Source organism: Mugil cephalus, chromosome 14 (assembly GCF_022458985.1).
Source record: "Mugil cephalus isolate CIBA_MC_2020 chromosome 14, CIBA_Mcephalus_1.1, whole genome shotgun sequence".
Taxonomy (NCBI): Eukaryota; Metazoa; Chordata; class Actinopteri; order Mugiliformes; family Mugilidae; genus Mugil; species Mugil cephalus.
The window spans coordinates 17,297,699-17,322,381 of NC_061783.1; the positions used below are offsets into that span (position 1 = coordinate 17,297,699).

General features: G+C 41.6%; 1 protein-coding gene across 1 annotated transcript in view; it reads right to left on the reverse strand.

Moving 5' to 3' along the window:
- angpt1 (angiopoietin 1) overlaps nt 1–24,683 on the reverse strand; it is a 53,586-nt gene that overhangs the window by 18,573 nt on the left and 10,330 nt on the right. The window contains exons 2-6 of the mRNA XM_047605512.1: nt 13,070–13,225; nt 12,450–12,571; nt 10,981–11,213; nt 3,881–4,008; nt 1,654–1,755 (exon numbers count right to left, since the gene is read on the reverse strand). Coding sequence (XP_047461468.1) covers nt 1,654–1,755; nt 3,881–4,008; nt 10,981–11,213; nt 12,450–12,571; nt 13,070–13,225 — 741 coding nt within the window. The remainder of the gene's footprint in view (nt 1–1,653; nt 1,756–3,880; nt 4,009–10,980; nt 11,214–12,449; nt 12,572–13,069; nt 13,226–24,683) is intronic.

Here is a 24,683-nt window from a genome sequence, read left to right on the forward strand (position 1 = left end):
ACACCTGTTTAACACTGGAGGGTTTCCATGTCTGGCTCGCTGGTGTTTATCTTCACATCATCCTTATTGTGTTCATGTCCTGTTTGCTCTCCCGTGTTTGTTGTCCCTGACAAATACCCACCCGCATATCACAATAATACAAAACAATAAACTAAAGAAACTGAACAGAAAACAAAAATTCTGTCCTGTTCCCAAGCACTGATAAGTTGTTTGCGTTGATTTTTGCCCAAAATCTCTCAGCCAATATGAAGATTTGTCATTAACCTCCTGAGATCCTGCGTCCTCATATGGGGACGTTAGGTTTTAGGTTTTAGGTTTTATTGCAGCTTATTCTGCTTCTTTCAAACCCATTGCCCTCATTAGTGGACATTTTAGTCTGCCATCTAGTGGTAGCAAAATATAAAACTTATTCATTTATTTATGCTTATTAACGTTTCTAGTTTGACTTTAACAAATTAGCAATTTTTGCTAATTAGCAAGTACCCGTTTGAGGACATTGGGACTCCAGTGTTTGCAATTCTGTCATTGCACAGTCATGTTCAGGTATTGAAATAAACAGTTTTATATTTTGTCAAACATTGGTGACTTCTTTATAATATAAATACTAAAAAATAATCCCAGTGTCCACATATGAGGATATTGGTGTTTTTTTTTTGAGGAGGGGGGGGGGTTAAGAAAAAAAAAATACCACTTCCTAATCCCAAATACCTTGGAGGAATTAAAAATTAATACCAAATAAAAGCTCGTGTCTCAGCAGGTTAAATTAGCTTTACAATTAATATGAAAGTGTATTAAATGACCAGCCGAGGTTTCGCTGCCAGCTATGGGCTTTCCTTTGGTTTTCCGAGGGAGTTCTTTGGCCTCATAATGTCCCATAAAGTTGGACTGATGAAGGAGCAGCGCAGCAAACTCGACTGGAAATAGCAGGTTATATGGGAAAGAACTTAAACTTATACAGCTAGTGGAAGGTACACACAGGCGGCTTTTACAGTAAACACCAGCAATTCAACTGCCAGCCATAATAAATCCAATTTACCATCTAAACACAGCCTAGGTTGTAAATGTTAACACCCATAAAGCAAATATGCATAGATTTCTCCTTGATGACAAACACATGAAACACCTGGCACTGCATTACTAAGACTAAACAAATGCATTGTTTTCAGATTTAGGTAGTAATTTCCTGTTCGGAGGAGAGCAAGAATAACAGCGTGTCCCTGAAGCCTCCGCCGAGCAGCGGTGCAGGTCTCAGACACCCTAGACAATATCGCTAATATGAAAATGAAGGGGGAGCTAACAGTGAGGAGGAATGACATCTGGAAGAAGCTTTCCAAATGGTCTCGGATCCGTGGCTCCTGCTTCTAAGTTTTCAACAAGTTTAGTCAAGGCCAAAATGTGCGCAGTATTTGTGATAATCCCACTTTAAAAGAATATTTTTGAAACAGGATGTTTTGCTCATCTCACAAATTACTTGCGTAATTTATGCTTATTGGATGTGGATGAGTGTGCTCTCTTCATGTCTGTGTGTATTCAATCACTGCCTTGTTTTCAAAGAAGCAACATTATTATCTTGTTTTTGTTTTTTTAAATGGATATGGATAAATGTCTAGATAATGAGTGGCTGTCTGCGTGCACATGTTTGTCTTGTCTCACCGTCTTGTACTCCTTCCACGTCCTCTGGAAGTCCACGCTGCCGTCTTCTCTGCGCTGGATGACCGTCCATCCACCGCCGGCTGTTTCCATGTTGCAATACACCTACGCAATTTAAAAGAGAAAGAAAAGGGAGGGTGGGAAAAACACATCTATGAAGACAATGCAACACTGATAGCACGTCAGTGTAACAGAAAGTCAGTGAATTCAATATTCTCAGTGGCATTGACAAACAATGAAGACAATCATTTGGTTCCAGACACTCCTTTTCCCAGCTTTCATGATGATTCATCTTCGGGAATGCGACGTATCTGTGTCCTCCTCAGACCCTAATCAGTTTCTCCTTATCCCTCACCAACTCCCTGGAGATGTTCCTCATCAGCGGGCCTTGTTTCTGCCGGGATCAAAGTGGTGGTCCGCACTGGACACATACCAGCAGACACCTGGGTGTAATGTGGCCCTTAACCTTGGACCTCGGTGTGTGTAAGCTGATAACGCGGGGCCGGCGTTCTATCTGCAGCATTGCTCTTTGTTTTGAGGAGGAGACCCCAGGGTGGAGCGGAGAAGGTCTCTCACCTCAGCCAGCCCACGCAGCTGAACACACATGACCACAGCCTGGGTATAATTAAGGAAGTAGCTCTGACAGAGCCCTTCGCCCCATCGCTAGCTCATCACTCATGCCGTGAACTCACAAAAAGACATGCATTTACACATACAAACACCACTGGCCTGTGCACCAATTTTCCATCATTAGACTAGTCTAGTTTTTTTTTTTTTTTTTTTTTTTGCAATGTGTGAACTCAAACCTTCTATGCACATATTGGTAAGGTGGGTACAAACAGGCAGCTGGAAGTGCACTTATTGTCTCAAAAAAAGAGATTATAGGGGGAATTAGCATTAAGCTAAACAAGCTAGGATCAACTTGCCTAGGTTATCTGGCTAGTCACTGGGTCCTGCCAAATTGTGAAATTTCAAATTTCAAGGCTGAACAGGCATAATATTATGACTAGAGGATGGTTGATAAGAAGGGGGCTCAGTGGATTAGACTTTTTTCCAGTGAATCCCACAGATACTTGATTAGTTTGGGATCTAGTGAATTTGGAAGCCAGGTCATTCCACATTAGTTTGAGTTGTTATTTTTGTGAGTGTGCCTCTGCCATCAAGAAGCGTCATCACACTCCAAAGGGACAACTGCAAAGTGGTTGTGTCTGGTCTAGTGTAGGTGGTTGGTACATGACTAAGTAATATTCACATGGATTCTAGGTCCAAACGTTTCCCGGCAGAAGATTGTATTATCACCAGAAGATGAATGGTATTACTTCGCCTGTGGTTTAAATGTTTTGGCTAATGGGTGTGTAATGGTGTTGGGTCATTGGGAAGAAACTGTGGCTGTAATTCTGCAACACTGAAACCAGTTGGCTTTCATTAGGTTCAGCCTGTGGTACTGTGGCTCAATGAAATGATCTCAGACCCTGCGTGGTTTAGCTCAGCAAATATAAACAAGAAAAGGATGAAACTACGACATTATCTAGACAATTAGTAAATTGCTGAACAGTGGATCACCATGATTCAGGACGTCTGGCTCCTGAAAGTTTCCTCACCTTGCAACTAATAGCTCCTCTTCCGTTTCCCTATTCTCCAAATACTAGGCAACATTACTGTCTGCTGTCATTCTTTGATGTTGGTTTTGTACCTTCATCTGCTAAAATTTGTAGGCTGCTGATGGTACACCATAAAAGTTAGCAGCGTGGTTCGCAGCGAAACTGTCTCACGGACATCAAACACATGGCCACACAGAGGCTTGACTTTAAAGGTTTTCTGTGATTAGCCCAGCAGCAACGTGTCACATTCTTACGGCCAGAAATCCACAAGCCGACCTCCTAAATCATTTAATCATCACTCCCATCACTCATTGAGTTTGGTGCAAACGTTAACACACACGCTTGCACCATTGTCACTATCCTCTGAGTCCCGTCTCACACTTCACCTCCCGGCTAAATTCCTGCACTCTCAAAGCTGCCAAGTGTATTTTTAGGCTTCAATATTTCTACAGCAGCTCTCGCACTCATCGTTCACACTCATCAGCGTTGTGTGGCGGCTCAGAAAGTTGAGTGTTGGTCCAACTCAAAGAAACCAGGGGGAAAGCCTGTAAATCCACTATGAAAGCACATCTTAGGGAGTGACGAAAACTGAGGTATTTTCACATTACAATGGACAGCTGGCTTCCTACCTTTTTGGTCTCCTGTGAATTTAACTGGATGTTGTACATGCCATTCTTGTGGAAGCCAGCCTGGAAGAGATCAGCACAGTGGCGGAACTTCTTCTCCTCATCCACGACCTTTGTGCTGTTAGGAACAACTGTGGATACACACGAAAATAATAGACATAGCGTTACACTTTACTATTTTGTTTGTCATATTCCAAAAACAGGTTTTGTGTCTTCAACACCTCGCAGCCTGAGTGACTTTGTAATGTGAAGATGGTTTTAGGTTTCCACTGCTACCATCTACAACAGCTGCTGATATTAAAGGTTTAACGTTTTAGAAATCAATCTTATTCATGCCGTTGCTGAGAGTTAGATGAGAAGTTCTGGGCGACTCTTAAGCAGGGTTTATGTTTGCAGCTAAACCAGGCTGCAGTTAGCTTAGCTTAACAAGAGGAGTATAAGTAGAGGGGAGCAGTTCCAAAGTTTAAATAGCTCAGCACTTAACAGGTTGTATGTTAGTTGTTTAAACTCCTGTCCACATATTTATCCTATCATTTCCACGGGTCGCCGCCTCAATGTCATCATTGTTATTGCTACAATTTGTTGTATTTGATTGTCTTTTCCTGTGCCTATACCCGTCAATCCATACATAAACAATGAACAGTTACTCTCCAAAAGCCTCTGCTTTTATGCTAAGCTCGGCTAATCAAGTCCTTGACTCAAGCTCCATTCAAGTGCACAAACTTCTCATCTGACTCAAGAAAATCCAATAAAAAGAACTCAGAAAAAATTCATGGATCCATTAAAAAAATCAAATAAACATAAACTTTTTACATAATAATGCCTTCAAATCTCACATCAGTAGAATTCATAAATAATGAATGGTTATCTATTTAATTTAATAATTTTATTGGGGTTTATTGTTTGAAAATGCATCAGAATCTGTTCCATTATGTTTTATTATGATTAAATCCTGGCTTCAGCATTGTCATGTTTCCACATATACCAGCTGTCTGTCTGGAAAAATGATGAATTTGGCCTTTTTCTGACAGACTGTCAAAACTAAGTTGCGAATGCCATGACAAGTTGTGATAAAGCAGGTGTCAAAGCTTGATTCTTTACATTGCACCTGATACAGACGGAAAAAGCCTGATCCTGATCAAAACAAATCAGTTTCATCACATTTAGAAGCTGCACATCTCAGAGAAGAACACTTAAAAGTCGTCCAATCCAGAAAGGATGTGCGTGTGTAACACCAGATCAAACCTTAGCGTGACAAACTTATTAGCAAGAGACCAGATGATTTCACACTCTGGGAAAAAAAAAAAAAAAAACTCAGCCTCTAACACACCAGCTGCATCCATTTCCATCTGCACGTAATTATGGCGCCACTATTTTGAAACCAAGCAAGGGGCTGAGGACAAAATACTACAAGCTATAAATTTCAAGTTCCTGTTATAACAAGTGGTTTATATTTACCTTCCAAGCCCTTGTTATATTGATGGAAATTCCTTCCGATTTTCTTTCTTTTTTTTCCCCCTTTCCCCATTTTCTTCCTCCCTTTCTGCTCTCACAGGGGTTCATCTCAGTTTTCAAACCCTTGTTTTTATTGTTGGAGTTGTTGAGTCAAAGAAAATGTCAATGAGAAGTGAAACGTGTCAGGGATCCTTAGCCTCTGCTCGCAACCCTCCCACTCCCCTCCTGAGCACAGGGCTTCACAGTTGAAAGCAGGCTGCTTATTTGGGTGCACTATCGCAGCATTTTGATAAAGTATTGAGTGTCAGTGACAAGAATCCCCTGCTGGGACAGGTTGACAGAGTGGACCTTCGCTCTCCAGACTCTAATACAACAAAGGGCGGCGCAGTCGGGGCGGTAATTTACCCCAAGCCGGCAGACGGCGGGGGCACATTTTCGAGGCCGGCAAGACCACCGCCTGGTATTCAATCCGTAACAGCGTGGACACCAATTTCACAACTGCTTTTGAGGTCCCCCTCGGTGGATGGAGACGTTCTGATGAGTGACAGGATGCTCCAGTGTGCTGGAGCGGCTCCCCTTGAACAGCTTGCCGCCCAGCTTCGCAAATATTATTTATGTCGCAATATTTATTTACAGAAAAATATTTTGTGGTTCAGCGGGGACTCGTATTCAGTAGGGGGTTCATGTGAAAAGACCAGCAGGGCTCGGGTGTTTGCATAAATCAGGACCCTTGCCAAATGAGCCCGAATACTAGAACTAAAGAGGTTGAATAATGGAGCTAAATGGACTGCCGTGGACATCAGTGCTCCCATGTGACCATAATCAGTCCACTGAGTGCCACTGAGAGTTGAAGCCATTCCATGCAGGACCCGCTGAATATCTGCAGGACACTCGTACCGTGGCATAAATGGAAAGTTCATCCATGTCGTACATTATGTGAGCTGCTATCCTGTATGTCTTGTTAAATCTGGCGACACACACTAGCTATTCTCACAGCTGTGCATGTTGAGAACTGTAACAATACTCCAAGTAAGTCCGTATTTGGATCTTTTCTCGTCAAGTAAGTAAAAAGTGACACACAACATTAAATATTAAAATCACATCCCTTTCTTTCGTGTTTGCACATTTATTTGTGGCATGTATTTTGGGTTGATTAGGTGCCTCTGGGACCTCTTATCAACAAAGTCCAGATATCACATTACATTTATTTAGCGTGTGTGAGGTGTAATACTGCATGAAAAGTCCTGAAAAAACCATTGTATTTGAACGGTTTTACAGCTGGGAACTATAACTGGGAAGTTCATGAGCAATTCTCATAAAATGATGAAAAGTTATTAAGCATCGAGCTGATGAAATCACATGTGTTAAAGGTCAGAAAACGATAGGTTTCTCCTGTACCCCGAACAGAATATTGAGCTCAGAGTGAAGAAGGTTGCTGATGACACTAAAAAGGAAAATGCTGTCTAATGTGTCAAAATTCATTATTTGATTTGATGTTTCTGAATCCTAAAAATTACAACATATACAATTAATATGTGGATGTAAACTCTCTTGGAAATGCTTGCGTTTAGGCTTCTCAAGGCACTTGGTTAGGGTTAGGTAAAGATTGTGTGTTGGTTAAACATAAAAAAGTCACAAATGACTTGAAACATAACACAACATTTTTCAAATCATTAACTACAGCCAAGGTCTTTATCTCCTTAAATCAATTGTGAAACAAACCCAGGCCTCTGGTGGCTGAAGATTTCCCGGATTGGAACAATCATCCGTGTTACGTGTCTTCTGAAATGCATTTATCAAAAAATAAAGAAAGAAAGAAAATAATGTTGGTGCGGTGAGGGCAAAGCAATGCGACTGCAATACATTTAGTTTTGTTTAATTTTGTCTTTACAGCCTGTCCATGTGGATTAATTATCACCTTTCAAATTAAGGACAACTTCTTACTAAATGGCAGCATAAAACACAATACTCCTCTTTATCTTTTCATGTATACTACACAACAACTGAACAGTTTGTGTGAAATGTGAGGTAAGACACCCTTACCTGCCCAAGTCATTCAGGTGACAAAAACACACCGTACAACCATAGATGTTGAGTGCCACCGTCAGTGAGGCATAAAAATAATCAGCACTTACAGATTTGGTCTGGATCGTGTAATGAAGCGGTTTGCCGCACTATTGTCTTGGGGTATTACTCACTGCTAATGCCATTTTTGAGGCTTTGCATGGAACCTTAAAATAATTAGACTGTCTTCGACTCTGACTAAGCAGCAGTAAAAAGTGATGAATGTTGTTCATTTAGAGGGATAATAGAACACCGTAAAACAAAATCGTATTTAGCAGCCAGAAATTGTACACGCTGAGGTCAATTACTGTTCATAACAGTGTCTACTGTAACACGCTAAACAATAATGAGGTTTGGGTAATGATTACAACCCAAACAAGAGTTACAACTTAGCATCTGGCCACATCAGAAACATCTCGCCAGCTCTCACTTTGCTATATTTGAAACACGCATGAAACCCTTAATTTTAGGAAAAGCCCCTCCACGGACAGCCAGGAAGGGGGGTGTGGAGGTTCATCTGTGGAGATTTAGTGTTAAAATTCCCTTTTCTAAGTATCCGTCACCTTCCCCCGAAGTCAAAGTTGATTTGAGTCCGTCCTTTAAAGGAAATGCTCTGGCTCAGTTTTCAAAACAGAACCTAATGCGAGCAGACGCCATCTGATGGCACGAAATGCTAACCCTCGCCTCAAATGAAAACACTAATCCGTCTCTCAAACAAACAAAAACCTTCTCTTGAACACTGAATAAAAAGCAGAGCTCTGCTGCCCTTGTTCTTTAACTGCAGTTGATAAACAGTGCGTCAGTGAGATGTACCTACTTTTTCCCCCTCCTCTGGACAGGCCCTCCCCCAGGAGCTATTACAGTTTGACTTTTCCGGGCTGGGGTGAGGAAAGGGGAGACCTCTGACCTGCGCGCCCGCCCCAACCTTCAACATCACCCTGGAAGAGGAAAGGACCAACCACAGTGCAGCAGCGGTGGCCACGTTCCGTTTCTATCTACTCTCATTAACGCAGCCACCAATCATGCATGGACGAAGGGGGTGGGGGGCGGGGGTGGGCTTGGGTATGCTCCTCTACTGCCCTTACTGACACTAAAAATATCAACAAAAAGTATAATTCACAATGAATTTAACCTATCTTGATACATTACAAAACCAGAACCTAGAGCGTTGCATTAAGACACACTTAAAACCTCTGCATGACGAATGAGCAGATGAATACTGGTCAGAGCAAAACGGTCTCAAAAGAGCTCTGGTAATTAAATGCAACATGCACAAATCCAGACTAAACAAATGTGCGAGCAGAGGCCGCCCGTGAACTTTATTGCATGGAACATTAAAATTACAAAAGCCGGCAGCATGATAAACACAAAGCATGTGTTAATCATGTGCAGCCGTTATCCACTCATGACTCCTACATCCTTTCAAGGCCTTGTGTGTTTCCTGTCTGATGGGAAACCCCAAGGAGCACTGTGGGGTCTCGAGGCGTCTCTGCAGGAAATCCACAAATGGAAATGAGGTTGCAACCGACACAGAAGTTCATGTCAAATCTCCTGTGACCAGTGGCATTGCTGGCAAACGCTAGGATCAAGTGGTGTTGGAGAAAGGGGTAAATGAGTTGACTGAGTTTGACCGAACTAGAAGGGTTGCACTGCTGGCGGGTCAAACACGGGGCTAAAAGGGAAATCCCTGGTCGCGTATTAACAGGAAGAGACCCAGAGGAATGAAATAAGCCTATTACCTCATAGCATCAGTCGTGTTGGACATTTCAGTGAAGCTGTGCACACACAGAGACTTTATAAAATTAAACCGTGAAAAGTGATTGTTGCGGAAAAGAGCATCATGCTGCTTTACGAGAGCCACCAGGCCTCTTTAACAGGGGCACATTGGGTTAGAATAAGAACCGTGTTTGGTTTTTCATGCTGCTCTCGGTGATGCAGAGTTTAATAGCCAGGGCATCCTTGTGTCTTCCAGCATGGGGTGATGGCGTTGCAGAACTAGTCTGTTTCATAATTTCACAAAGATGATAAAGTCAAAGGTGTTGTAGCTCAAGCATCTAACCAGAAGAAGTGAGTGACTCAAAACAACGTGCTGCCCCTCAGTTCAAAGCGCTCATGGATGGTCTACAAACGTTGCTTTGTACAACATGGTCTAGCAAAGGGCAATGGGTATTTTCTTGGGTTGGAGTCAGTGTTATTGTAGGTGCACAAAATGAGGAGCGGTCAAAACGGTTGACTGACAAGTTTTCTCCACACTCAAAATTCCAAGTAAAAACATTTCTTCTCCTGGATGGAGCAAGGATGGCTGAACGCTGGACGGTCTGCGTTTTGTTTTAAGGGTGAAAGTTAAGCCTAAGACCATGCTTCTCTCTGAGGCTGCATTTAGACAAACACCTAATGCATGAGTTTAGCAGCACCGTGTCTCCAAGTCTGAACGTAGTGTGCTATTTTGAATTCACGAGGGTGTTCACATGGACACATTTGGCAGCATGCATTGCACACTGAGTACCTGAATAAAGCACTCATAGTGTTCGAAAGGTTGAGTGTGAAACAAAGGACACTTTCAGAGGTCGGCATACTGGCCTAGAAGCAAAAGGAAGGTAACCCTAACCCTAGGGCTAACCCTAAGCAAGCCTATTTTAAAACTGAAAATGAAAGCAGAGGAAGCTGCAGCTGTTGTGAATGGAACAGTGAACACTGTACCCTGCTAATTTTGGAATATAAACTAAATCATTTTGTACTGAGCCATCTGCATACTTATAGTTTGTAATGATTCACTCCCACAAAATGCATTAGTGTGGAAGATCAGTAGGTCAAACATTGCCATCATTATTTCCAGTGAGTGCTCTTCTGGATGGGTTCGATTTGAAGCTACACGACATTATCGAAATTCATGCACTATGCAAGTAGTACAGCCTCTTAGCCCAAAGTTATTAAAACGCCCCTCAGGATTGAATGGAGGCCCTACATAAAAAAGACAAAATTCACTGTGATTCGTCATCTGGGAACCATGAAAATCTTGGCTGGCTATCCATCCACTAGAAAAAAAAGTTACCATTGTAGTGCTAAAGGTTGTTTCACGGCAATACATTCAATAGTTGTCAAGACAATTTCACTGAAAAACAACAAACTGAGTGGTGCAAGATGTATTTTCACTGCAAGCTATCCATTAGTTGTTGGAGAGATAGATCAACAGAGTCATGTTGCTAGCATGGCTTAAATCATAACCGCTATTTTGGCAACGTTGGATTACACTTAAATCGTCCACTGTACACTGAATGCGTGAATCGTGGTTCATTTCTTGGCACTTTAAAACACCTCGGTGTAGTCATCAACTTAACTATTTCTCATATTTCGCTGCCTAACTCATGCTTGAGCTGCTCGACCAGTTCTCGGTGGCTTTTATGAATTCCCATTTTCGTTTAACATTTACTGCTACCTCTCATAGGTTATGATGTCCCTCCTTAGCACCACACAATTACCAGATATGTTCTGCCAGAACGGATAATGGGTACAACAATATTCACACCCCGGATGAGTGAAAAACTACAAAACTTTTCTCCATATGTGAATTCCAGATGGCTTACCTCCATCTTTAGAGCAGAGGTTGAGGAGATTATGGACAGTGTCCATCATCTCCTGCTGCTGTCTCTGCAGGGCCGTGCTGTTTCCTGTGGCCCGGCTCAGCTGGGTCTCCAGCTCCCTGATAACTCCACTCTGCTTGCCCACCAGGGCCTGGAGACTTCCCTTCTCCTGCTTCAGAGTCTCCAGTTCCTCACGGTGTCGCATCTCCATCTCCGACATCTTCTGCTCCAGGAGGCTGGGGGAGAAGAGAGGCAGAAGGTCAAGAAAAGTTTGTTGTGGGAGATGGAGAAGTTAGTAATTATTATATTCCTTCAGGGCATCCAAATCCTCTGGAATGAGAATTGTTTTCACAAGATTTAAATGGACTGGAGATTGTTTTGCAGTCTTTGTTATAATATTACCAGTGATTTACTAGTTATGTAATGTGTATCTGTCTCATTTTTCATAATCACGGGTTAAGATGATTAAAATTCCTTCACGAGCTTTAGATTCAGCAGCTTCTCTGCGATGGACACGCTGAGTGTGATAATACCCCATCCACATCACTTCTACGGAGCAAATTTGGAACACAAATTCGGGAATTTTCCATTCGCCTGAAGTAGAAATAATGATGCCTTTAGGTTTAGTTGCCATGAGTTCCCCACACAATACAGTATAAACATGATTCGTCATGCACTTTGTCCACTGAGGTAAAGGATTGTGCTTTTATAGTATCTGAGCTTTGACCTAATACCTGGATGATGACATATGCTGACCTCAATTTCATTCACGAATCATGTCATTCACTAGTACAAGTTACAGGAAAAAGAAAATATGACACATGCAAGATGGAATAATGTCATAATGGCTCAAGCTCAGGAAAATTGTCCTTAGAAATCTATATCCATAAGCTTTAGGAATGGCTTTACTCTCAAGCCCCGGCTCTCAAATGGCGTTTTTTTTTCTCTCTCTCTTTTTTTATCAAAATAATTGCAAGAGTCTCAATGGATACTGTAATGAGAGATCAGGACTGAACCCTTTTAAACACTACTCATCTAAGACAGTCCCATGAGACCAATCACTGTAAAGGAAGGGGTTTGGAGACATGCAAAATGTATCCAAGAGACACATTTTAATTGCAGGATTTTGCAACAAGTCCACAGTGGTCTAACAAAGAACGCATGGCCCCTTGCATTTGAGAGTGATTTACTCAACATCAAGAGAATATGAGTTTTCTAGGATGCTGTTGTTTATACAACCGAAAATTGTTTTGGAAAATGGACAAACTGCAGTATGTGGTAGCCAGCAAGATGGTAGCAAGTTTTGATTTTGTTTATGCAGTCCCGCAGAGAACAGCAGCACTCAGTGATGATTTGTATTATTTTATTTTATTTTTTATTTTTTTTTACTCGCTGAATATTTGGTCGTGGAACATACCATCTCTATTTGCTCCGGGTTTATCTTCGGCTGCCAGCCTGTGTGGTGTGTTTACCTGTTCTTGTCATGTAGCTTGCTGATCTCGTTGGTCTGGACCATTAGTTCTTTCTCCAGCTTGTTAGTGGAAAGAGAATTTTCCAGCAGCTGGATCTCAAGCCTGGATGTCTGATTCAGAACCTGCCAACAAGAAATACACAGACAAAGGGGGAATTAATAATATATATACATATATATCCTATGTAATGTACATGTACATCAAACTCTGAAGATGATCCCAAAACACAGGGATGAGTTTAAGGCTCTTGCCTTTTCTTCACATTAAAGACTCACAAATCATTTGTCTCTCTCAACACATGGTAATACTTATAAGATATTAATCTGTGGTATCATTATCTTCTTCTTCTATCTTCTTCATTATCTATTTCTGCAAACAACTGCTATCTTTTTAGAGCTCAAAGAAATTATCCACCTTTAACTTCACAACTTTCCATCACCTCCCCCTCAAACTCCCACGAATGAAAGATTAGCCAAATACGTCTGATTATTTTTAAGGCTCTATTCTTGTCTTAGGCCAGTTCCGTGTCACCCCTTTTGAACTTTGCCCAAACGGTCCACAGGATAGACAAGAGAACTGAACAAGACCCACATATTGTAAATTGTCACAGTTTGTGTTACCTGCGTCTCAACGTCAGTCAGCTTGCGCGTTTGCTCCGCCGTCTGAGAGAGGAGGTTGGTTCCCATTTCCAGCATGGCGGCGGTATGGTTGTGGACGGCATTCTGCTGCAACTGAGCCATCTCCGTCTTCATGCTCTCTTTGATGTAGTTCTCGATCTGCACCAGAGGGAGGTTGCAGAAAATTGATTTGTGTTCGCGGCGAAAAGGGGAAACAGTGGACAAGAGTGGAGATAATGCCAAAGATACACAAACAATGGCAGAGTGCACTTGCTCTAAATTGAAGCTACACATTTTTGTGTTGGTCTGTGGCTTGTTTATGCCAAGGTAGAAATGTAATATCAGTGAACCCTTTCGGGAAAAGGCTGAAGAAGTTGTTGAGGTAACAAAAGAATATGTATTGGAAAAGTGCCTTCTTGTTCTCTTGTCTACAATACATGCACAGTAAAAGACAACAAATAATATATACATGGCCACACACTGAAAATAGCCTTTATACAATGTTTTCCCCCAACATTTGATTGGCACTCGAGTGATAAATTAGTTTATTCAATATAGGCACTGCCAGATGTAGGTGGTTAGCTTTGGATGGAAGAGGCAGAGATGAACAGATATTCAGTGAAGCTTGATAGGAAAGTCTTTCATCCTTATCTCCAAACTGGCCCATTCTCCAAATCCAAACAAGTGAAAAGACAGAGGAGGTTGGGGTGGATAAGATTTCTCTTATGGAGTTATTATATGGACTCAATTCAAATTTAGTTCAAATAGAAATCTGTTTAGGACTAACCCTGATATGCGCTCCTAACTTTCTGTTTCTACTTAACTTGTCCAGGGGATTGCATCATTTTGTGGCCTTGATCATTGGCTTATTAGATACAGAAGAGTTTGTCTGTGTCTGGTTATAGACCTTTGTTTGATAAATAAACTTAACTTGATTGGATTTTAAGTGTGCATTCGGTCGTCTGGACACACACTGAGATGATTCAATAATCGGCCAGCGGGGAGGTTCTCAGCTACTCGCATGCTAAAGAGATGTTTTCTGAGTTTTGCTTTGGCTTATCAATGGTCTGTAACAGCCATCTTTTAGGAGTACACCAGCCAAGACAAATCAGTGTCACATGAATCTTTAGCAACAGTTCCCATTCTGCAGCTGTGGGCCTTACACGCTGAGAAAGAGTCACTGCACTTACTACTGTGTGTTAGTAGGAAGATGTTTAGGTAAGGCTTTAGATTATAGTAGTCTTGTATGGGATACCATTTCACTGGGGGATATAAACATGTGTATACTGAGTAAAACTTTGAACTTACAGGGGCCTTAGGGAACCTAAGATTAGACACGGTTCTGAGGACTCAAGGTGCTGTTACATGGAGCTGTTATGGACTATTAATGGGAAGTTTCTGTATCCGTCTAGTAGTCAAATAAACTCACAAATCTCCATTAAGCAGTGATCATTAAGATCATTAAGATTCTTGTATGGTACTGCAACATGGTTGTCATACTTTGATCCATTTAGGTCTAGTCTTGGCAATTGTATGCTGGAGTCCTTCCAATTTGCCGTAATGATAAGACAAGCAAATCAATTAGCAGACAAAATGCCAAAACCACAATGAAGTGCAAAGAACATGCTTCAATGCAAATAGTAAATATTGGATATTGGTCAGGAGCCATAAACCTTCAAAAACTGACAGAAAAATCAATTGATGTGTATCTGTTGGCACGATAAAGTCTTGATAATATTTATACTGTAGATGATTCCAGTAAACCCTTCATTTGCAGAAAAAACCCCTGCAAGAATAGCCCTTGTCTTGCTAAGAATGAAGATTGATTAAGATGAACAATCAACAAAACACAAAAAGGAGGGATGTCTCAGTAGAACAGACAATATCAGGGATTTGTACAAGCCAAGTTAAATTAGCCTCCCCGTGCAATATCCTTTACTGGCAATGGTTTAAAAGTCCAGATTGCAGACATAATACAGCATCAAACTGTACATAAGGCTGATATGTGTCATTTTCCACACAACCTCCAAAAGACTGGCCCCAAGATTTGGAAAGAAAATAGGGAGTCTAGAATTCACAAAGATCGAGTAGTGATGGATGTGAAATGTGGAAATGGTAGTAAGTATGTCTATACCCTCGTAGTCTTGGGTTAACATTTTAATTTTAAAACAAACAGTTGTGTTCTGAGGTAATTCATCCACTGTTTTAGGGCAGCGAGAGTTTTACACAGAATAAGTGACCTTGCGAAGCAAAGGCCCAGAGATCACTTCTTGGTTTGTCCCATGAGGGAATGTGGCTGACTCAAGACTGAATGTGGCAGGGGTCATAAATGGAAAGTACCAAGGAGAAACAAGATTACACAAACACGCCCAATCATGTAAAATCACTACTTGGGAAGCCATAAAAAAAGTTCTATGTGGGCGTTTGGCTATTTAGATGGTTTCTAACCTCGTCTCCAGTTAAACATTGCGCTTTTCCAGCCGGTGACCACCAATAGAAACTATTGTTGGCACTAAAAGCAAATACTCACTTACCCCATCCAAGAACTAGGGGCACTTAATTCCAATTTACTTTACAAGGCATCTTCATCATAAACAAAGGGATTATTTCGATGGATACTTGCATTTTTCATTTTCCAGATAGGAAATAAAGGTTAACAAGAAAAAATGACGCGGCCATTAACTGTACAGTCACGATCACGCATCAGTCAGTATGACAGATAAGTCATTAAGTCAACATCCTGACTCAGTACTGTCTGTTATATTAGGATTAACCACAGCAACCGCCATTGGTTGCACCAGACCAAATAAGGCAGTAAAATGCATGCGTATTTAAGTGAAAGGGGTTTCTTCTCAAAAATTTTCAAGCTGGAGCCATAAACATTTGTCCATCCAGTTCATGAACATATCACGCTATCAGAAAGGAATTCACTTGAGCAAAATAGAAGTACATGTGGCTTTTGGTGATTTATTCCAGGAGGTGTAACAACACTACGCTCTTCTTATTGCCACTACTAAAACCTACCCTCTGGTCTGACAAAATCACTGTTTGTTAAGTGAGAGTTGCACAAACAAAGTTTATGTTTTCTTAAGTGCTACTTCACCCAGAGACATACGGGGTTTAAAGTGGTACGTTTGGCTGAGTCTGGTTGGATACGGCTAGCCTGTGACTTCACTAATGATGACGTCCTAGCTTTAGGGATCCATTTGCGCCTTAAGTGCACCCTCACAATTCAACATCCTGCAGGCAGAGAAAGATAGACAGAGTTTACGAGGCACAATTGGCTGTTAATCAGCAGAAAAGCAGTTTAGACTGTCTAGGACGTAGATGACCTGGATGTAAACTTTAAAAACTAAGGGTTTAGGTTGCCAATTGTCATAGAAACAATCACATGCGAACAGGCCATCTGTGATCCCCAACATACATATCCTGTGCTTTATCATGGCAGAGCTGCTAAATTGCCATTGCTTGAGAACCAAGAACAAGATAATCCCTCAAGATGATACTCCCAACGACCACTGTTGGAGATTAATGCGAATGTTTACCACTTTCCTGACATGTCCCATTGAGCATTACTTCCATTCCCGAAAGGGGTTTTGATCTTTTTCTAAACAGCAGCAGTGGCAGCGCTGAGAGACACTGTGGAAGTAAGAAAAACGTCGGCCTGGACTTCATAAAACGCTTACTGGTCGAGCTCTGTCACGTCTCTGCTTATCTCCAGCTCTGTGTGTGTGGGGAGGTGGTGTTGTTACTGTGGCGGTCTGGCTCCTGGGATGCCTCCCTTTCGCTCAGGCATGGATCTATTAGAGACCACTTTAATGGACAAAAGCTCAGGGGGCTATTATCCACCGTCACCTACCCCCCAAATCAGCACCTCCGAATGTACCGCAAGCCACCTTGGGAAGAACACCAGCAAATTCTTATCCCGCACTGACAGTGGAAGGCGAGTTTGATCCACCTCTTTAAAACCTGCGTCTATAATTCACTGTAGTAGGGCTTAAGGAGGTGTTACCCTCACTCACCATGCTGCCTCTGTCCAGGTTTTGTGCGATATAGAGATATATAGGCAACTTCTATTGAGGCGACTACACATATGTCAGAAAGCTGTTTGTTTTTAAATCCACCTTGAAGCTGTTTTAGGGTCTCTGTCAAGATTAGGTAAGTAACAACTCCGTCTGAACTCACGGCTGACCTCCTCGACCTTCGCCCCGGTGGCCAACGTGCCGGCGTTACTCAATTGCAGCCACATTTCTTCCCTCTCACAGAACGACGTCAGAGGGAAACAAACATACGACAGGAGGTCATTTTGCCACTTGAATTCAAGACTTTTGCAGCTGTTTAAGTTTAGCAAGCTTAAGTAGGCTTGGCACATTTAGACTGTGATGTCTTTGCCTTGTACGTCTTGCTCGCGAGATGATTACCTAACCATCTTGTCTTAGTCTTTGTGTATAACGTAATCCCTCCAGGAGATTTCTTCACGCAACACACTGTCCATTATAGCAGGTGCTGCAGGAAATGGACCCCTTCCTGTTTTTAACAAACATATTATTTTGTAATAAACAGAAAAGGACACATCTATGAAAAAGGGTCTTGATTTTGCCAAAGGCTTTCTTTTAGTGCTGTTTTATCAAGCTCCTAGTTGTAGTCTCTTATTATCTCTATATATGGAGTTGTTACAGATATTCTGAATCAGCCACAATCCCACAACTCATTTGTAGTCTCATCTCCACCATAGAAGTGTGATGATAATGCAACCTTCAAATGCAGTCTTGACCTCGTACCTGGAAATGTTACTGAGGTCCCAGTTTGTGAGTTGCTATGTGTTTGTTGAAGTCTTACAGAGTTCTCTTCATAGCTTCACCATATGTCTGAGGAAAACTGATGACATTTCCAACAACCTGATCCTTTCATTATGCCTTTCCATTTCCTACATTAAGTGACCCGTCATTAGCTCGCTAAACTGTAGCTTCCAGACACAGACAATTTCCTAGCTACTTGATGCCAAGCAGCTTCTGCTCCCACACAGATTCCATTTGAAAGCAGAATTGTTTTTGCTTTTATTGGTTTATTGGAAATGGTGTTTAAACAAGACTATCTTCCAAGGTTGCATTTTAGGTATTAGCACAATTGTAACACATGTGTAAATGTTGTGTCCTTTTAAGAACTGACAGATGTACCAGCTTAGTGGATCGCAAGATATCATGTAGGATAAAGAAAGATTTGCTTTCTGCAGATTTATAAATTTGATGCTAGGTCTTACCCCACCCTCCACGTCCCAAGATTTCTCTCCTTCTCCCCATTCACGACTTTTCTTCTTCCCCCTTTTGCTTTCCTGTCAAGACGCTATTGTGTTGATATCAACTGTGTTTCAGTTGTGCATTTCCAGGGAAATCACGAACTGTGTGTATACAACCTGAAAGCAAATCAACAATTCCTCCAAATAAATCACGATGCATGGTTTGAATTGCACAAAAGTTGTTTGGCAAGTTCGGAGGCACTCCATTTCTTACACCTCAAATTTTGTTTCTGTCACAACGGTTTGTCAGCAGGGCAGACAATAAAAGTATGAATATTTGACTGGTAAAGTTTTCTAGGCTGAGTGATGTTTCGGTGAAAGAACAAATATTGTTAGCCAGGGCAAACAGTTAGGGCCAAAGAGATTTTCATATTTTCCACATTTTGTCAAATATTTTTCCGTTTGCACGCTTTTGTTAATCATTATTCTGTGTTTACAGTTCAACTAAATGAATGGCGATTAGAGGACCAACATTGGGGCCGTAGGGTCATTGATTCAAATCCCCTGTTTATAAATGCCTGAGGTTACGTGAGCAAGCACCCAAACCCCACGAACTGCCCCCTAGGAGCCTTGCATCGCTGCCCACCACTCCAGGAGTGCACAAATGCATAGGTTAAATGAGAACAAATGTACATATATGGCCAATAAAGCTGATTTGATCAGACACGTTGATAAGCGATAATAAATACCGATGTGACGATTTTCAAATGAACTTCATATGTGTCTGATTTACTTTAAGTTACAACAAAAGTTACAAGAAAACCTCAACGAAAGATGTGAATTAAATGTTACGGATGTTGTGATAAATCATAATTTTGTAACACAACATTCCAAATTGAAAGCGAGGTGAGTCACATTTGATTTACAACTTTCGTCATGGGGTCAAATGAACGAAAAACTTGAAAACCCTGAGAATTGACGAAAGAGGCTGGCGGTGCAGTTGCTGCTATTTATTTACTGCTGTCACTTAGTTCCCAGACATAAATTTCACATAGTCTACATTTAACTTTCGCCATCTTTAACAGAAACCGCCGTGTGAACGCTGGAACTTGAAAGGACCTGTTAAATCAAATCCAGAGACAGTGTTATGTCTACGAGACGTACCTTCAGTGATGGACTACAAACCCCAGTGTGAGAATAATCAAAGGGAGTCTTCTGTAAAAGCCAATTCATCACAAAAGCAGAATGAGATGTACAAATTACAGCTTTGTGTTATGAAGAGCAAGGACTTTCTCTTGACATCCCAAAAAAAGAAAAAAAGGAGAAGAAAAGTGAAATGGACAAAGTGCTCAGCCTTGAACTGGAGTTTTGTAGCACGCTTGAGGACATCCAACAGAAATGTTTGCTTTTCTTTTATTGATATTGGTACAACTGTGTTGGACAGTGCTTGTTTTCACATTCAAAATTCAATTTGGTGTTGGTCTAGACAGGGGTAATAATACTACATCTCTAATACTTGTTTCAGTACTAAAACAGTATATGGCATGAGGGAAAAATATTCTAAGATGGTATTGAAACCAAACCATATGTGAAATGAAAGACTTTCGGACTTTTGTTTTTGGACTTTGGAAGCTGTAAGTAACTTGTTTTTTAGATCCAGCCAGTCAATACATAGAGACTAGATAAAACATCTGTGAATTGTGGGAACACTTTTTCACCTCCATTTTATCTTTAAAAAACAAATCTAATTCCTTTAGTGTGACTGAAAAATAATTAATTCCCGTCACAATGCGCATTTAGTTTTATATACCATAGATGAAGGGGATAAGCAGAGGTACTGCATGGGGGGGGGGGTTGCAAAATCTTTGGTTGATTAGACATTTTATATATATTTTTTTTTTTAATTTTCCCCACAAATTTTAATTTCTTTAAATACACATTAACATGAATCCAAAATATTTTAGTAAAGGGATGAATGGAGGCAGAAGACGACTATCTTTCTGTCAGCACATCACTCACTTCGCGATACAAAAGCTGTCTCAACAGTGAACTGTTTCATACACAATGCGCCATACTAGACTTGAGTATGGCGCATTGTGTACTAGACTGACTTTGAGCCTGTGTATGATTTGAATAGTTTAATATTGAATGCAAAATTATAATAATAATGTATATTTATAAATAGCCTAGTCTATTTAATAGATTAAATAGAGTTTAATACTCTACTTAATCTCTCCATCAGTTTGGGGGTCCTTGGCCTGAAAGATGTTGAAAAAAACGTTGAACGTCTGTAAAATACGACTTTTACCTCAAACGCATGCAAGACCCGTGATCAGAGTCATCGCACGGCTTCTTTCAATAGTAAATGAAAACAAATGCAGTGACGTAAAGCCTTCTCGTGAATGTATATTTTCACAAATCTTCCGGTTACAGCCCAGCTCTGCAACGTCAAAAAAGTGCTCCAATTAATTACGCTTTTCTGGCCGTATGGGAGAGGAAGTACATGCATTCACCCAAGACATGGGAATGCACAACGAAAACCAAACAACCAAACAAACCCGGACCTGCTTGTTGAGTCAGAGTACCAGCAGAGGGGCAGTCACAGTAGACACTGTGGTTCAGTTGTCCAACATGGAAATCTGAGTCACTGCTGCCGGCCATGTCAGTCTGCCCCTTGTACCGAAGCACACAAGGATATCATAAAACCACGATCCCTGGAGGAGCTTTTAACATCCAAATATTTGAGACAGCATTCCAGTGTACCCTCCGAACATCACAACAGGGGATTCCTCTGCCAAAAAAGTTACAGAAATAGATGCAAAATGACATGTTTTCTTTGAAGCTAAGCCATGACAGAAACTTTATGTTGTATGTTAAACCTCCCAGTCGGGCAAAACATCAGGGAAAATATTTCCAGCGTTCCAGTGCGTGTGCCAGCACCGTTATCTATCAAGCCGGGTGTCTCTTCTAATCAAAATGAATGGGCGTTTAATGACAAGGGTTGTTTCCCTCAACGTCACATTGGTGTTTATCTTTCGTCGTAACATCCCATTAAGCGAGGACTCCACAGTTTATAAACCATTTCTGTAGTTGTCCCTGGTTACAATCAGCACAGCGCAAGCCAACCACAGCCCTGCAGCTTTTCTCACTTTCTCCTTCTGCCTCCCGCTGTATCTCTCTATCTCCATGTGTCGGCTCTCCTCTACTTCTTTCTTACAGGCTCCTCTTTGCTTTCCCCGTGAAACACCCAAGACGCACCGGCGCTATCGCATCAGTTCCAGATTATGTTACTTATGAGTCATTTTGCACTCTCCCACTGTTGCATTTGTTAGTGGCTAACCCACCCTGGACCATATATCACAGCAGTGGCAGCTTTAAACTGCGTGTGTGTGTGTGTGTTTGGGTCTGAATTTTCCTTAAGTGATTCCCATAAGACGCCCCCCCACATGAAACGGCTTCGGTCTGACCTGCAGCTCTCCACAGCTGCTGGATAGATGCTGCTGTCAGTGATAATGAGCAGCTCGTCCGTAGCCGCCACTGTATCGTGGCTGCGGTGCACCTTCGCAACCGCTTGCTCCTTTCCGACGCCCAGCCGACGACGGACGAAGACGGGGATAATGCACACACTTGTGTTTCTCACTTGTGAGTCACGCATTTAACTTCAAGCAAATACGGCAATCCGTCGGGCTTTTATTTCTGGACGTGTCACATCTCTAATTAAGGTTTAGAGAGGCGTGAAGGACACACTCTATTTCTTAGCGTTTTCCCCATTTCACGATCACTGTGAGGATGTCGCAAGAACCAACTGTATGGATTTATAGAGATTTATAGTTTTTAAATGATGTTACTAAAGTCAAAAGCACACTTTGCATTAACGAGATCTCATAGCGCTCAGAAAAAATGGAAATGCAAGCTTCTGCGCTTGAGTGAAAAAAAGAGGCCCGACTCTTGCTAATGAAGATCATGTGATATCGGGGGCCTCAAGCTGAGATTGTTTTGCCACTTAAAAAAAGTTACCTAATCTTGAAAGTATTCAAGCTAATTTGCTGCGTACCGGTGCTTGGTAACATTAGACTTCTCTTCTTTCTTGTGGCAATAACAGTTGTTTGCATCCTTTTCTCAGACATCACAGCAGACATTATGCATCACCAAGATGAACGCATCTCAGTGCATCAAGGAAGCGCTACTTGACGGGCCTCTCCTCTGTCCTCGATTCTTCGCAGGCCGTCGGTTAAGCCGAAAGGTCGCCTCGTCCAAACACATTGGCAGAAAGTGACACAGAATGTGACGTGCGTACGCGCGCGCGTGTATGCAGACGCTCACACTCAAACACGGGGGATCGCCCTCTCCATCTCAGAACCACGGCAAACATGTCGATTTAAATAAACATCAGGAACCATTTGTAACGAGCTCTGTTGTAAACGCGGGCCCAAAAAGCCCATCCATCTGTTTGATCAACGACAGATTTATGAGTTCATTTCTGTCAGCTCACCATGCAGCAGCACATTTTAGAGTCAGACTGCCGGCTACTATGATACACCCTAAGAAGAAATGGCTGGACTTTGGATTCATTGCTCCATTTATTCGCTCCCTTGTCGACTACTGGTCTGACGCTTGCTAAAAATCACCTGCAGCAATCGGATTTAACTTTAACCTTAACTTTTTTTTTTTTAGTATTCAAGGGACCAAATGTAAGAGTGCGGAAGTTAAATCCCGTTCGTAGTTGCTACTGAGCATTTCAGTGTCGCTAACCTTTTTTGGTTCAGTCCCACTACCTTCAGTGTGCTCAGCATGCAGGTAGCAGCTCAATCCATCACGAAGAAACTGTTCTGATCTGATCTGAGTCAAGACGGCTCCAATAAACCCACGTCTGTAACGGTTTACCACAAGGGTGTCAAACTCATTTTAGTTCTTTTGCCACATACAACCCAGTTTGATCTCAAGCGTGCCGGACCAGTAACACAACAGCATAATAACCTATGAATAATGACGACTCCAGATTTTTTCCATTTGTTTTAGTGCGAGGAAGAAGAAGTAAATTTGGAGAACGTTTAAAAAAAACTATTTTCTTAAGAAATAAAAATGTAATGTGGGCACATTGATGTGTTTTTAGTTGTGGGTCTTAGTGTTGTGTTCTGTCCACTGACTAAAACAGTGGACAAATCTCATAAGCGGTACAGACTACAAATATAGGGCTAAGTATATGTTATTTTCACAAGGTTGCCATTATCTGAAAGTGTAAATAGGTAATAATGTACACGTGCTAACGCGTTAGCTATGTAAACATAATAAGTCGTCAATATATCGGGAAGATTTTGTTAATAACTGCCATTAATTAACAAACTAAGTAACTTCACTTGCCCGCATGTGAAGTGATGTGTTACGGCTTCTTGTTACTTAAATGTTGGTGAGGTGTCACAGAAAATGCAAAAAGGCTCTTTTGAAATTGGCGGGGGGAATATATATATAAATGTCTAATCAACCAAAGATTTTGCGACCCCTCTGTAGTACCTCCACGAAGCCCCTAGGGGTCAAGGATCCACTGTTGAAAACCTACGTTTTACTGTGTTACTGAGTGTGTTATTTCTGAACATACGAAATATCCAGGGGGTGACACAGTTCAGTGTCTCTCTACTTCTTAGCTGTAGTCAGTAGCTCGGTTTACATGGAGCCAAGTATTCTGATAACAATACGGAAACACCTCAACTGGAATAAACAGGGGTAGAATATTCCTTTTCCCAAAGCAATCGAAAATCATGTGAATGTATGTGAATCAGAACAAAGTCAGGCTGTGGTCTGTCTGTGCATGTTCTGTCTTTAATAGACCAAAGCGTGGAACAATTTCGTCACTGCTTGAACCGGCTTGAAGACTAGCTACTATAAGGTTAAACTACACAATATCAAGCTGCTTTAATAATAAAAGTATAAAAGCGATAGCAACTACTGCTGATTGGACGAGAGATCGGTCGTGATGTTTTCATCGATCTGCGTATGTCACGCGTCTGTAAAATGCCTGTTCTGATTGAAAGTAGTGGCACATGTAAACATCAGATCAGAATAGATCACCTCACATGCAAACAATTGACCTGAAACCTTCAATCAGAACGAGGAAAAAAGTCTCTATGTAAACGCGGCTAGTGTGCTTCCTCCAAACCTGGTATTATAAGAAATGTGAGAAGCCTGGTCCAAGGCAAGACAAACACAGCTCTAAAGATGGTTACGAGCGTGTTTGTATGCAGGCTGATTGAGGTGTCACACTAGTTACAGCACTTCACCAATAAACGGGAAACCCAAAACACTCCAGCGTCCAAACCACCCGAAGAAAAATAGAGTCGGGTTATAAACAGCCTCAGCTCTGGGCTCTGGGCTCTGGACCGCTTT